Source organism: Nannobrachium achirus (assembly GCF_963921795.1).
Source record: "Nannobrachium achirus genome assembly, chromosome: 12".
NCBI lineage: Eukaryota > Metazoa > Chordata > Actinopteri > Myctophiformes > Myctophidae > Nannobrachium > Nannobrachium achirus.
The window spans coordinates 60,874,067-60,889,048 of NC_137832.1; the positions used below are offsets into that span (position 1 = coordinate 60,874,067).

General features: G+C 46.4%; 1 protein-coding gene across 1 annotated transcript in view; it reads left to right on the top strand.

Moving 5' to 3' along the window:
- Nucleotides 1-14,665, top strand: part of LOC308296106 (rapamycin-insensitive companion of mTOR-like) — a gene marked incomplete at its 5' end in the record, with an annotated part of 73,561 nt that extends 58,896 nt beyond the window's left edge. Inside the window, 6 exons of the mRNA XM_080739233.1 lie at nucleotides 1,279-1,589; nucleotides 2,618-2,827; nucleotides 4,919-5,083; nucleotides 5,734-5,854; nucleotides 6,851-6,989; nucleotides 11,712-14,665. Of these exons, the coding sequence (XP_080595359.1) occupies nucleotides 1,279-1,589; nucleotides 2,618-2,827; nucleotides 4,919-5,083; nucleotides 5,734-5,854; nucleotides 6,851-6,989; nucleotides 11,712-11,798 (1,033 nt within the window). The 3' untranslated portion in view covers nucleotides 11,799-14,665. The remainder of the gene's footprint in view (nucleotides 1-1,278; nucleotides 1,590-2,617; nucleotides 2,828-4,918; nucleotides 5,084-5,733; nucleotides 5,855-6,850; nucleotides 6,990-11,711) is intronic.
- Nucleotides 14,666-14,982: the final 317 nt, after the last annotated feature.

Consider the following 14,982-nt stretch of genomic DNA (forward strand, 5'->3'; position numbering starts at 1 on the left):
GAATCGGGTCAAAATCGTGAAAATTTGAATTTTCACGATTTAAAAAAAATAGCAGATCTACAAGCTCACAGCGTGGCACCGTATATCTGTTATTTTTCAATAGTTAAAACATGAAATAATTCCAGGTCTTAAAGGACAACTTTGTTTTTTTACAACAAGGGTTCATATTTTAGATCGTAATTAGAGAAAAGAAAAAGTGAGTGTTAAAAATGTTTTCATTTGCTTCGTTCTATTGTTTTATCGTGTTTACCGTGCTAAAATGTGGGGCATGCGTACGCATGGGGGCATGCGTACAAGTGGCTAAATATGTATTTTTTAGACACAATAAGCCAGCAGTTTCTTTATTGCTATTTACTGTAACACTTCTAGCCCCCATAAGTCACATCCAACCATGAAAGGTTGCGTTGTATCTTGGGAATGGGCTTATTCTGTGTAAAATGACATATTTAGCCACTTGCTAAAATACGCATGCCCCCAACCACTGAAATAAATGGAAAGAAGTAAATGAAATAATTTTAACACTCGTCTTTCATATTCTTTAATTACAATCTAAAATATGAACCCTTGTTGTAAAAAACTAAAGTTGTCCTTTAACCCATTTAGAACGGGTACACATTATTGTGTATCATTATTTTATGCTTTAACTATTGAAAAATAGCAGATATACAAGCTCACAGCGCGGCTGCGAGCTTGTAGATCTGCTATTTTTGAAAAATCGTGAAAATTAGAATTTTGACCGGATTCTATAGGTGTCTTTTGAATCCTTTTGAAGACTTTTTGAAAAACCTATGTTTCTATGTCAGCAATCTGGCCAGCCATTGTCAAAGAAAAGGTCCTTTTCACTTGAAATGGAGCTCAGTTAGTCTGTTCTTGAGAGACTACTATGTCAGTGGTTCTCAAACCTTTTCATTTGAAGGACCCCCAAAATTATATTTATTTGGCCACGGACCCCCATCTCAAAATATTTAGTTCCAGGGACCACCCAGAGGCAAAATTTGAGTCACAAACGTTCGCTTTAAAAATACATATATTCAATGATTTGAACACATTTTCACGACTTTTTCAAAAATAGCAGATCTACAAGCTCGCAGCGCGGCACTCGGTGCCGCGCTGTGAGCTTGTAGATCTGCTATTTTTCACTGGTTAAAGCATTCAATAATTCTAGACCCAAATGGTTAATGTCTTGATGGTGACAGCCCTGTACTCAACATGTCTCCGTCTGCTCTCCATCCATCCTGTACCCCAACAACTCTCTCATTCCCCAACCCTCCCCTCCAGTCTCTCCCCCTGGTTCCTCTCATCACCAGCCTCTCCTCTCTCCCTCCCCAGGTTCCTGAAGGCGCTGAGCTTCGCCTCGCTGGACAAGGAGGAGCTGCTGTCTCCCATCAACCAGAGCACGCTGCAGCGCTGCTCCTCGGTACGCTCCATGGTCTCCAGCGCCACCTACGGGTGCAACGACGACTACATCGGCCTGGCGCTGCCCATGGACATCAACGACATGTTCCACATCCGCGACGCGCCCTACTTCCAGCAGCGGGTCAGCCCGCCCTCGGACGAGAGGAAGCGCTTCCTGTTTGGTGACGGAGATGGTAAATGGCTACGGTCGAAGCGGTCGTTTGTTTTTTAAGCAAAAGTGCTCTTTAACGATGGTTATACTATTCGGGAGGCATTAGAAGTGAACTAGTGTGCTTATGCGTGCTCGCTCAATTTATACCAGGCTCTTTTACACATTTACTGCCTTTAAAAAGTGGCAGGGTTGTCTGTCACGATGTCCTTACCTTTTAACATGGGCGCGGGGCGTCTCTATGCCGTGGTCAGCTCTCGAAAACAACAGTCCTCATGATAATCCATGCAAGCATGTCTGCACTCTGCACTAGCCAGCTACCAGCATAAACAAGGAACTAATGCGTTGGCGTGGCATCCCCGATGCATGTGTTGTCCCGCCCCATTTCCGGTCCCCATACGTCCGTATCCGGTCCCAACAGGAAGTACTGTCTCTAGAGCAGGGGTTTTCAAAGTGGGTGACGGGGCACCCTGGGGTGCCGTCTGCCGTGACGTCAGTACAGGGGTGACACGAGATCATTTGATAATATTTGGCATTTATTTGGGTTAAGTTATTTTCAGTCAGTTCTAACCAAAATGGCTATTATGATAATAGCCATTTTGGTTAGAACTGGTTTTGGTTATGTTGCGAGGAAAATGTTGAGATAATAGTATTATCTCAACATTTTCCTCGCAACATAATCACTAAAATATCGTCACTGTCTGGCAGAAACCTTGTATCTCCAAGTTTCAAATGTGTACGTCTTTTGGTAAAGCAAAGCCCTGCTTCATCATACAAGACTGTCGCACAAAACTAGTGAAAACAGCCGATCTACAAGCACACAACGCCTCGCTTTGTGTGCTTGTAGATCTGCTGTTTTCACTAGTTTAGTACATTTTATAGATGATAAATACAAAACGTTTTTTGACATACAAGGTTTCCACCCAACGACGACGATATGCTATACATATATGGTGCTGGGAGTGAAAATTAAAACGTAAAGCTAAAATATTGTGAACGGCATGCATCTTTATGAGGAACTCATAATAAATGTCCCCTTGTCCCTTCCTACAGGTGACCGTCCCGCCATCCCGGTGCTGAGGCAGCAGTTCAGCATATCGGAGTTGATGGGCAGCCGGGGGGACGGGCAGAACCACGCCCTGGGCTCAGAGGAGACGGGGCTGCAGGAACACACCGAGGAGAACTGCCTCTACTGTGTGGGAGCCCTCGTCCTGGGATACCCCACACCGCCACTGATCAACAGCACACACACTCGCAACACAGGTACACGTTCAGTGGCGCTTTGGAGGCCGGACGCGACCGGACGCCGTGTGGTCGTAAAATTCCCACACGGACGCACGGACGGCACCGAACGGTGCACGAGCCCACCATTAGATCTGCTGACATCCTTTCTATCTAAATAGCCTCTAGAGGCGCGTGCACGTGACGTCAATAAATGACCGTCCGCCCGGAAAAGAAAATCCCAAAGCACCACTGTACACGTTGCAGTCACGACACAGCCGTCTACACAGCTTCCGTGTAGCTAACCTCACGTCACCAGGCTTTCCACCTTGGAGGAAAGCAGGGGCGTGCTGGCCATTAGGAAAAGCGGGACAACTCCCGAACGGTTCATTCCCAGCCGGTCCAGGCTGGACATTAGGAAAAAAATGTAACTAAAATGTCGGCCTTTGTTCCATTTTGGGGGCTGGGCGGCCAACAAAGGCTCCGCTTAAAATGATAAATACAAAACAAACAGTTTTGGACATACAAGGTTTCCACCCGACAACGACGAAATATAACTCATGTACAGTAATTGGCCCACTGGCTTGTCACTTTGTCACAAATCTTTGAGTAGCAGCAGTGCTATAGAGAGAGATCTCTCTCTATAGTGCGCAATGAGGGCCTCTCCAACTCTTTTTCCCGGGCTGAATCAGGGGCCCAGCACGTCCCTGGAGGAAAGCCTGGTATTCGTTCCAAACTGGCCTGTGTGATCTGGTTTATAAAAAGAATCATGTTGTGGCGGTGTGTTCCGGTTCACGTCGCATCGTTTTTGTTCCACACATAATGCGAATCAATTAGTTTAGTCTGGCTTGAAGACCGTTGAAAGAGAGAGTTACGATACTCTTTGATCTTGCCGTGATCACGTGATTTGTGTACAGATACCGCCTATGAGTAGGGATGGGTATCGTCTGCGATTCTTTTAATGGTATCGATCGCATGGCGTCGATACTATCGGGTATTGGTTCACGTAAAAACGAACGATACCTAGTTTCGATACTCTGGAACGCACCCCTGGCCGGTCGCATCTGTAACAGTTGGGCTACTGAGAGTTTAATGACTGCTTTAGTAGGCTACACTCGGAAAATAGCCGACAATAGCCTATAATGTTTTATGATGATTATCCAACGTCTGTACTCTCCGCTCCGCCACACTGTGTGATCATCATCCTCACCTCTGCTCTACCGCAGCAGCCAGCGAGTCACCACTCTTCTGTGTTGAAGTTAAACTTAAATAATTAGTATCGAAAATGTTATCGAAAAGGGTATCGTATCGATTCCCAGGTATCGAAAAAGGTATCGTATCGATTCAAAGGTGAACGATACCCATCCCTACCTATGAGTGGGGTTCAACGCTGGAACTAAACGGTTGTTTGGAACTATCGTTTGCCCCGTGGCAAGCTTTACTTCCGCATTCTTCTTGTTCTTGTTACTTCTGAGCACACAAGGCTATGGACGAGTCGCAACGTTCTTTTAATGGCTCCGTCTGCCCTGTCTGGAACGTATTGCATGCACTAAAAAGTCACCATTCATCGTTTATTTCAGACCCTTTAATTTGAAAAGTACATATAAATATTAAAATAATTAGTTGTTTGCAAAACCCCTTGTCCAAATCACTTTATCACACGCCGAGTGGTCCTGCACCAATGTCAATCCTTTAAAGTGTCGCTAGATTTTCAGCTGATGAGTGCCGCGAGATCATTTGATAATATTTGGAATTTATTTGGACACTTGAAAAAATATTTAGTATCATTTTAAAGTTATTTTCAGTCAGTTCTTACCAAAATGGCTATTATCTCAATGTTTTTCCTCGCAACATAATCACTAAAATATCATCACTGTCGGGCAGAAACGTTGTTTCAAATGTGTACGTCTTTTGGTAAAGCAAAGCCCTGCTTCATCATACAAGACTGTCGCACAAAACTAGTGAAAACAGCCGATCTACAAGCTCACAACGCCTCACGATGCGAGGCGTTGTGTGCTTGTAGATTTGCTGTTTTCACAAAGTGTCGCTAGATTTTCAGCTGACAAAAGTTGTCATTTAGCACCAAATGGTTGTGCGATTATTACGTCTAAACCTTAACTTGTGCTTTCCTAGACTACGTAGATTTCCCATCGTGGGGGGGGCAGAGCGGCCATCGCTTGGAGGTGATGCCTCAGTCCAAGTTCTCCGGGGTGTCGGGCTGCAGCGACGCCGCCGTGTCACAGGGCTCCGTGTGCAACACGCCCATCCCCAGCGACATCGTCATAGGTGAGACCGCACGTAGATGTAACATTCAGGGGTCCCACGGTCATGAAATTCCTGGAAATATTTTGAAATTAGAAAAATATTTTTCCAGTACTGGAAAAGTTTTGGAATTGATCAAAGGTCCTGGAAGGTCCTGGAAAAATTAGCTGTGTGTCTTTGGTTATTGATTTTGTTAATACCTCTGAAATGACAAATGAAACATTGGCCAAATTGTCAAATATTAGAGGCAGAAAATGTGAAAATAGCCGATCTACATGCTCACACCGCCTCGCAACCCTAACCCTAATCCTTCTAAGGTTTTTGGAAAAACCTGTTTCTATGTCAGTGGTGCTCAAACTTTTTCATGTGAAGAACCCCCACAATTATATGTATTTGGCCCCCATCTCAAAATATTTGGTTCCAGGGACTTGGTTCCAGGGTCCCCCCCCCCCCCCCCCCCCAGAAGCAAAATTTGAGTTACAAACGTTCGCTTTAAAAATACATATATTCAAAGATTTGCACACATTTTCACAACTTTTTCAAAAATAGCAGATCTACAAGCTTGCAGCGCGGCACTCGGTGCCGCGCTGTGAGCTTGTATATCTGCTATTTTTCAATAGTTAAAGCATTCAATAATTCTAGGCCTAAATGGACTAATCTGGGTGGTGTGTTGTTTGTCCAAACAGGCAAGTCGATATCAGAAGACGGGCCCGCCTGCCGCATTCTGCTGAGGAAGGAGGTGCTTCGTCTCATCGTGAACCTGAGCTCCTCTGTAGGAACCAAAGGCCACGAGACCGGCCTGCTAACGTAAGGCCACGAGCATCGTTGGTGACTTCACAATCTTCTGCCACCTGCTGCTGCTGTGATGACTAAAACTAAGACTAAATATATTGACAATTTCTTCAACAAAATAAAAACTAGACAAAAACGTTTGGGAGGGACTAGTGGAGAAGAGAGTAATTTTATGTTTGGTTGCTCTCAGGTGTTGCATGCTGAAAATATTTTAAGCACACACATTTTCAGCACACAACCAAGTGTAAAAATCAGTCATTACGATGCCATCAAGGCCTGACAAAATACATTTCAGTTGACTAAATCAACAGTAGATTTAGTCGCCTAAAATCCTATGGTATTTAGTCGACTAAAATTAGACTAAAACTAATAATTTTCAGGTGACTAAATTATGACTAAATCTAAATGACATTTTATTCAAAAGACTATAGCCATGTTTCCATAAACTTATTCGAATTAGGGAAGCGAATTATCAGAAATACGCATTAAGACAAAGCGAATTTAGCATGTTTCCATTTGCGGGTGTCATTCGAATTAGCTGCTGTGAGCTTGATCACTTTTGGCACACAACACCGTGTGATGAGGAAGGGTTTAGCCACGGATGGCTTGACTCCGGGAGGTGAAAACGGGAGGAATTTACACACGGTCCGTGTCACTCCGTGTGTAACAAACAACCGGTTTGTTTTGTGAGCTAACGGACGTTAAGCGGCAGGGGAAAGTGTTAAGTTGGAGGACGATATGGACCCAGAACGTCAGAATCTATTCGCATTTATTGTCTGACCCGTTTCCATTCACAAATGCGCATTTAGTTTATTCAATTAAGCCTCAAAATCCACCTCTTTTGCGGATAATGAAAGTTTATTCGCATTTTGAAGTGTTTCCATAAAAAAAATTGCGAATAAGCCGTTAATGCGCAAAAAGTGGCTTTAAAACGCCACTTATGACTAAAACGAAATCAAAATGTTGCTGTCAACAACAATACTGTTCTCCATGCCTTCCCTGCCCCTCCAGGATCAAGGAGAAGTTCCCCTATGCGTTCGATGACATCTGCCTGTACTCCGAGGTCTCCCACCTCCTGGCCCACTGCATGTTCCGGCTGGCCTCCAGGCGCTTCATCCAGGAGCTGTTCCAGGATGTGCACTTCATGCCAGTGAGAGATCCTTCTTTCTGTCTGTCTTTCTTTCTTTCTTTCTTTCTTTCCCTCAGTCAACCCCCGAAAATGTTTTTCACAATGTATACCTAATTATACTTATTTACTTGAGCAGGGCTCTTCAACGTTTTCAGGCCAAGGACCCCTTAGTTGAGAGAGAGATGAAGCAGGGACCCCCACAACCTTTTCATAGATTCCATATAGTTTCATCGTTTGACAGCACAATCATCAGTGTGTTTTAGATTCATATCAATTTGTGTTTTCGGATATTCAACCACTTGAACCGTCAATACTTGACCTTTCACTCTGTACTTAGTCTGCTCTTTTTCTCCTCTACAGTGTAGATCGTCTATTTTGGGCAAAGAGGTTTGGTGTAGAGTCTACACCAAACCTCTTTGCCAAAACGCCTCGCGCTGCGAGGCGTTGTGAGCTTGTAGATCTGCTATTTTTGGCTAATGTTCTCAGAATATGGACGCTAGGGTTCAAGTAGTTAATATAAAAAAGGAGAAAGGACAAAGATTTGGAGGACCCCCTGTAGTAACTCTGAGGACCCCCTAGGGGTCCCGGACCCCTTGTTGAAGACCCTTGTACTTGAGTATATACTAGGGACGGGACGATAATCGTTATTATCGTTTATCGTGATAAAAAAACACTCAGGTTAATCGTATCGTGGAGATTTATAGATTTAGCTGCATCATGCGCTGGGATCAATTCGCCTTTTATTTGCCGAGCTGCATATGCGGTACCACTTAAACCCTCTATAATTGGACAAACGGACCTGGAAATAAGATACTTATTTTTTCATTCTCCACCAAATCTGTTTGCCAAAAAATAGCCGATCTACAAGCGTTGCGACACGTAGTGGGCGCTTTTAGATCTGCTATTTTTTGGCAACTGTTCCGCCCCAGGATAATGGATGTTGGGGATATTTTGATTATCTCGATAATATCGTAAATCGCAATTTCTTTGGTCACAACAATCGTGACACGAAACTTTCATATCGTCCCATCCTTAGTGAATACTTTGTCCACCACTGCTCATCTATTTGCATCTCGAGCGCACCACTCGCTCTACGTCAGTCACACCACTCGCTCTACGTCAGTCACACCACTCTACGTCAGTCACACCACTCTACGTCAGTCACACCACTCGCTCTACGTCAGTCGCACCGCTCTACGTCAGTCACACCACTCGCTCTACGTCAGTCACACCACTCGCTCTACGTCAGTCACACCACTCTACGTCAGTCGCACCGCTCTACGTCAGTCACACCACTCGCTCTACGTCAGTCACACCGCTCTACGTCAGTCACACCGCTCTACGTCAGTCGCACCACTCGCTCTACGTCAGTCACACCACTCGCTCTACGTCAGTCACACCACTCGCTCTACGTCAGTCACACCACTCGCTCTACGTCAGTCACACCACTCGCTCTACGTCAGTCACACCGCTCTACGTCAGTCACACCGCTCTACGTCAGTCACACCACTCGCTCTATGTCAGTCACACCACCCGCTCTACGTCAGTCACACCACTCGCTCTACGTCAGTCACACCACCCGCTCTACGTCAGTCACACCACTCGCTCTACGTCAGTCACACCACCCGCTCTACGTCAGTCACACCACTCGCTCTACGTCAGTCACACCGCTCTACGTCAGTCACACCACTCGCTCTACGTCAGTCACACCGCTCGCTCTACGTCAGTCACACCACTCGCTCTACGTCAGTCACACCACTCGCTCTACGTCAGTCACACCACTCGCTCTACGTCAGTCACACCACTCGCTCTACGTCAGTCACACCACTCGCTCTACGTCAGTCACACCACTCGCTCTACGTCAGTCACACCACTCGCTCTACGTCAGTCACACCACCCGCTCTACGTCAGTCACACCACTCGCTCTACGTCAGTCACACCACTCGCTCTACGTCAGTCACACCACCCGCTCTACGTCAGTCACACCACTCTACGTCAGTCACACCACTCGCTCTACGTCAGTCACACCGCTCTACGTCAGTCACACCACTCGCTCTACGTCAGTCACACCACTCGCTCTACGTCAGTCACACCACCCGCTCTACGTCAGTCACACCACTCTACGTCAGTCACACCACTCGCTCTACGTCAGTCACACCACTCGCTCTACGTCAGTCACACCACTCGCTCTACGTCAGTCACACCACTCGCTCTACGTCAGTCACACCACTCGCTCTACGTCAGTCACACCACCCGCTCTACGTCAGTCACACCACTCGCTCTACGTCAGTCACACCACTCGCTCTACGTCAGCCACACCACCCGCTCTACGTCAGTCACACCACTCTACGTCAGTCACACCACTCGCTCTACGTCAGTCACACCGCTCTACGTCAGTCACACCACTCGCTCTACGTCAGTCACACCACTCGCTCTACGTCAGTCACACCACCCGCTCTACGTCAGTCACACCACTCTACGTCAGTCACACCACTCGCTCTACGTCAGTCACACCACTCTACGTCAGTCACACCACTCGCTCTACGTCAGTCACACCACCCGCTCTACGTCAGTCACACCACTCGCTCTACGTCAGTCACACCGCTCTACGTCAGTCACACCACTCGCTCTACGTCAGTCACACCACTCGCTCTACGTCAGTCACACCGCTCGCTCTACGTCAGTCACACCACTCGCTCTACGTCAGTCACACCACTCGCTCTACGTCAGTCACACCACCCGCTCTACGTCAGTCACACCACTCGCTCTACGTCAGTCACACCACTCGCTCTACGTCAGTCACACCACCCGCTCTACGTCAGTCACACCACTCGCTCTACGTCAGTCACACCACTCGCTCTACGTCAGTCACACCGCTCTACGTCAGTCACACCGCTCTACGTCAGTCACACCACTCGCTCTACGTCAGTCACACCACCCGCTCTACGTCAGTCACACCACTCGCTCTACGTCAGTCACACCACCCGCTCTACGTCAGTCACACCACCCGCTCTACGTCAGTCACACCACTCTACGTCAGTCACACCACCCGCTCTACGTCAGTCACACCACTCGCTCTACGTCAGTCACACCACTCGCTCTACGTCAGTCACACCACTCGCTCTACGTCAGTCACACCACCCGCTCTACGTCAGTCACACCACTCGCTCTACGTCAGTCACACCACTCGCTCTACGTCAGTCACACCACCCGCTCTACGTCAGTCACACCACTCGCTCTACGTCAGTCGCACCACTCGCTCTACGTCAGTCACACCACTCGCTCTACGTCAGTCACACCACTCGCTCTACGTCAGTCACACCACTCGCTCTACGTCAGTCACACCACTCGCTCTACGTCAGTCACACCACCCGCTCTACGTCAGTCACACCACTCGCTCTACGTCAGTCACACCGCTCTACGTCACACCCGCTCTACGTCAGTCACACCACTCGCTCTACGTCAGTCACACCGCTCTACGTCAGTCACACCGCTTGCTCTACGTCAGTCACACCACTCGCTCTACGTCAGTCACACCACTCGCTCTACGTCAGTCACACCGCTTGCTCTACGTCAGTCACACCACTCGCTCTACGTCAGTCACACCACTCGCTCTACGTCAGTCACACCACCCGCTCTACGTCAGTCACACCACTCGCTCTACGTCAGTCACACCACTCGCTCTACGTCAGTCACACCACCCGCTCTACGTCAGTCACACCACTCGCTCTACGTCAGTCACACCACTCGCTCTACGTCAGTCACACCACCCGCTCTACGTCAGTCACACCACTCGCTCTACGTCAGTCGCACCACTCGCTCTACGTCAGTCACACCACTCGCTCTACGTCAGTCACACCACTCGCTCTACGTCAGTCACACCACTCGCTCTACGTCAGTCACACCACTCGCTCTACGTCAGTCACACCACCCACTCTACGTCAGTCACACCACTCGCTCTACGTCAGTCACACCGCTCTACGTCAGTCACACCGCTTGCTCTACGTCAGTCACACCACTCGCTCTACGTCAGTCACACCGCTTGCTCTACGTCAGTCACACCACTCGCTCTACGTCAGTCACACCACTCGCTCTACGTCAGTCACACCACCCGCTCTACGTCAGTCACACCACTCGCTCTACGTCAGTCACACCACTCGCTCTACGTCAGTCACACCACTCGCTCTACGTCAGTCACACCACTCGCTCTACGTCAGTCACACCACTCGCTCTACGTCAGTCACACCGCTCTACGTCAGTCACACCGCTTGCTCTACGTCAGTCACACCACTCGCTCTACGTCAGTCACACCAGTGGTTCTCAACCTTTTCAGGCCGCGACCCCCAAAATAATCACATTTTAACTGGGGACCCCCCACACCCCACGAGCACTAGAAAGAAGTTACATTTTGTGTAACACGGTTCTATTGTGAAAATAGCAGATCTACATGTAGATCTGTTATTTTCACAATTTCAGCCATTTGACAATTTGGCCAATGTTTAATTTGTCACTTTAGTGGTATTAAAAAGTCCTTCAATTGTCACTTTAGAAATGTCCAGATACACTTAAAACTTTACGTTGGTTTGTTTTTCTGTTGAGTGAGAAAACAATGTTGCACATTAAGTTAATCATCTGGGCACCCCCCCTCCCCCACCAAAATCATTTGGTGATCCCCTCTGGGGGTCTCGACCCGCAGGTTGAGAACCACCGAGTCACACTTGCCGTGTCCTGTGTTCTTCTCAGATGTACGAGGAGGCGGAGATCATCCTGACCCCGCCCCCAAACCCTGTAGAAGAGGACGGCGACGACGGCCCTCCTGCAGAATCCTGATCGCACTCCTCCCCCTCTTCTCTGCTCCCTCCTCCTCCCTCCCACCTCGCCACCACAAACACACAAAGACTAAGAGTGACTGAAAGAAAAATGGAGGCGCAAAAGAGAGGACATTTGGGCACGGTTGTGTCACCTGAACAACGACGACAACAACAGGAGGCCAACGATGCACGGCCGAGGGAAAAGGAGAGGAGGAAGGAAGGGTGGCCGTCGTTCGCGTTTCTTCCAGCAAAACGAGAGCTGTAAACAAATGTTCTCCACGTCTATTAGTATTTTTTTTTTTTTTGTAACTCAACACGCCTAATGCTGTTTCAGACTGTTCAGTTGTAAAAGGAACAAGAGGAGATCGGGGAGCAGTTTAACCAAATACTGTCTTCTAGAAGGACATGTGGCAATCTCAAGAAGCAACACTCAATAATAATAATACGTGGGATACTTCTTTCTTTATCTTTTTTTTTTTGTTGCTTACGGACAATAAGCTGGATCACTAAGACCAAGACTGACGCTGTGTTAAAAGAAAAAGAAAAAACATAACGGGAGAGGAAAAAAGACCGAAAACAAAACAAAAAAAAAAACGACATTTTATCTCCTTCCAGAGGTGGTGTTTTATGTAACAAAAATTAATAAGGCATGATGTTGTGTCAACCCAGTGATTTTCTTGGACCTCATACTCTTCTCCTCCCTTCCCTGCTTAAAGGAGAATTCCGGGACTCCCGTTTTCTTCCTTAACCCATTTAGGCCTAGGATTATTGACTGCTTTAACTATTGAAAAATAGCAGATATACAAGCTCAGAATTTTTACCCGATTCTATAAGTGTCTTTTGAATCCTTCTAAGGTTTTTTGGAAAACCTATGTTTCTATAATGTCAGCAATCTGGCCAGCCATCGTCAAAGAAAAGCTCCTTTTCACTTAACAGTTAACAGCTCAGTTAGTCTGTTCTTGAGAGACTACTATATCAGTGGTTCTCAAACCTTTTCATGTGAAGGACCCCTGTAAAAAAATATTCATATCTCAAAATATTTAGTTCCAAGGACCACCCAGAACCAACAGATTTGCACACATTTTCACGACTTTTTCAGAAATAGCAGATCTACAAGCTCGCACTGTGAGCTTGTATATCTGCTATTTTTCAACAGTTAAAGCAGTCAATAATTTTAGGCCTAAATGTTAATCTGATAATATCCCAGAATGAACTGGTACAAGTTTTATTTATTTTTTTGTTCTTCACCGCAGCTCCGATCACGAGGTTCTTTTCGTAGATACGTGTCGTTCATGAGGACTAAACTCTCCAGTGTTTGTGTCCCAAATGTGGTGGAACTACGGCGACTCAGAGGGGACTTTGGATGACATCACGGGTGAAATCTTGTTTTGCAACACTTCAGGAAGTAAAGACACAATGTGGACATTATGTAGTCATTACAAAGAACAGATATCTAAAAAAAAGAAAAGCGACCCAAATAAGCGATTTACCGATAAACCCCACCGCTCCTGATCAAAGCTGTGGTAAAAATATATATTTATACATATCGTCGATGTCGGGTGGAAATCTTGTATGTCCAAAACCGTTCGTTTTGTGTTTATCATTTTAAAAATGATTTAAACTAGTGAAAACAGCCGATCTGCAAGCACACAACGCCAGATCTGCTGTTTTCACTACTTTTGTGCGACGGCCTTGTACGATGAAGCAGGGCTTTGCTTTGCGAAAGAACATACACATTTGAAACTTGGAGATACGAGGTTTCTGCCCGATGACGACGATATAAATGTACCACTCGTTATGGGATATCATATTATCAGATTACGGTGAGAAAACGAGTAGTCCGGAATTCTCCTTTAATGAAACAAAACACTACAGAGGGTCCTGTTTTTTAGTTTCTTTTGTTATTGTTCTAAACTCTCCAAGGCCCTCCCTGGTGCACCTCCCCCCCCCCCCACCCCAACCTTCAGTCTGTTATAGCCAGGTTTGTGCCGTAAAGAAACTCTCACTTCTACTTCTTCCTGCTTCCGTTTTAGCACTTCTTGTCAGCTGAGTATTTTTCTTATTTTCTTGTCTCAGACAATCAAGCACCAGTAGTATTGTGTTTCCTATTAAAGCACTGTATCCAACCCACCCTTACACGATAACATATGCGTGTAGAAAAAAAGGAAAAGAAATACAGCATTTCTGCTAAATTGCAGCCACATTAAGCGTTTCCGTGTGTGTCTCTCCTTCAGCCAGGGCGTTAGGAGGAGTGTGCTTGTACGTTTGTACAAATTGCCAGTAAGAAGGAGATTCCCGCTGTAGACGTTGGTACTCGTGCAGGAGGTGCTGCTTCCCTTATCGTTGACGTCGGGCAGAAACCTCCATATACACAAACGGCACCTTTTTTTCGTGTTTAGGGCTGCAACACTTTATTAATATCGGTATAATCGATTTTAATAAAACAATCGATTACTTTTTTGGGGGGGGAGGGTTGGAAATAGCAGATCTACAAGCTCACGTGAGCTAATAAAACAACAACACTTGCTCGATTATTATCGATGAATCTGAAAAGTAATCGGTAGAATAATCGCCAAGAAGATGATTGCAGACCTCCCAACAATGCTGACATTTTTCTGGCTCTGCTCATAGACTTGCCTATAGAATCTTAACCATACCTACTGTATGTAGAAACCCAGCAGCTGCTGTACCCGTTGTCGCTACGCCGCCGCCTTACCTCTGTGCTTCACACTTAACCCACTGCATGCATGTGCAACTCGCATGGCAAAGCTGCAAAACGTCAGTCACCTTTTACCCCATGTTGGTCCTTCAAAAAGAAATGCTTGTAAACCTGTTTTTTTTTCTCCTTTCTTTCTTTTTTTTTTTTTTTAAATTTAGATAGATTGCCATTTACGTGTTGCCATTTACATTGCAGAGATATGATTATCCCTGGATTGTTTCTTCTTCTCACACGATGCAATATCACTGTCTATCATTGGCTGAGATGTGGGGAGGGAGGGAGGGAGGGAGGGTGGGAGACGACGGGGCTAATGCGACGATTTGGGGATTCGTAAAAAAAAAAGAAAAAAAAAAAGGTTTTCCAGGGAAACGGGAGGTCTCGTTTCCATTGGCTTTGTTTTTTGCTCTAATGCTGCTACACAAATGGACTCGTAGAGAGATGATTCATAGATCAGACCCGATCTATTTATTATATGTCTGTACCA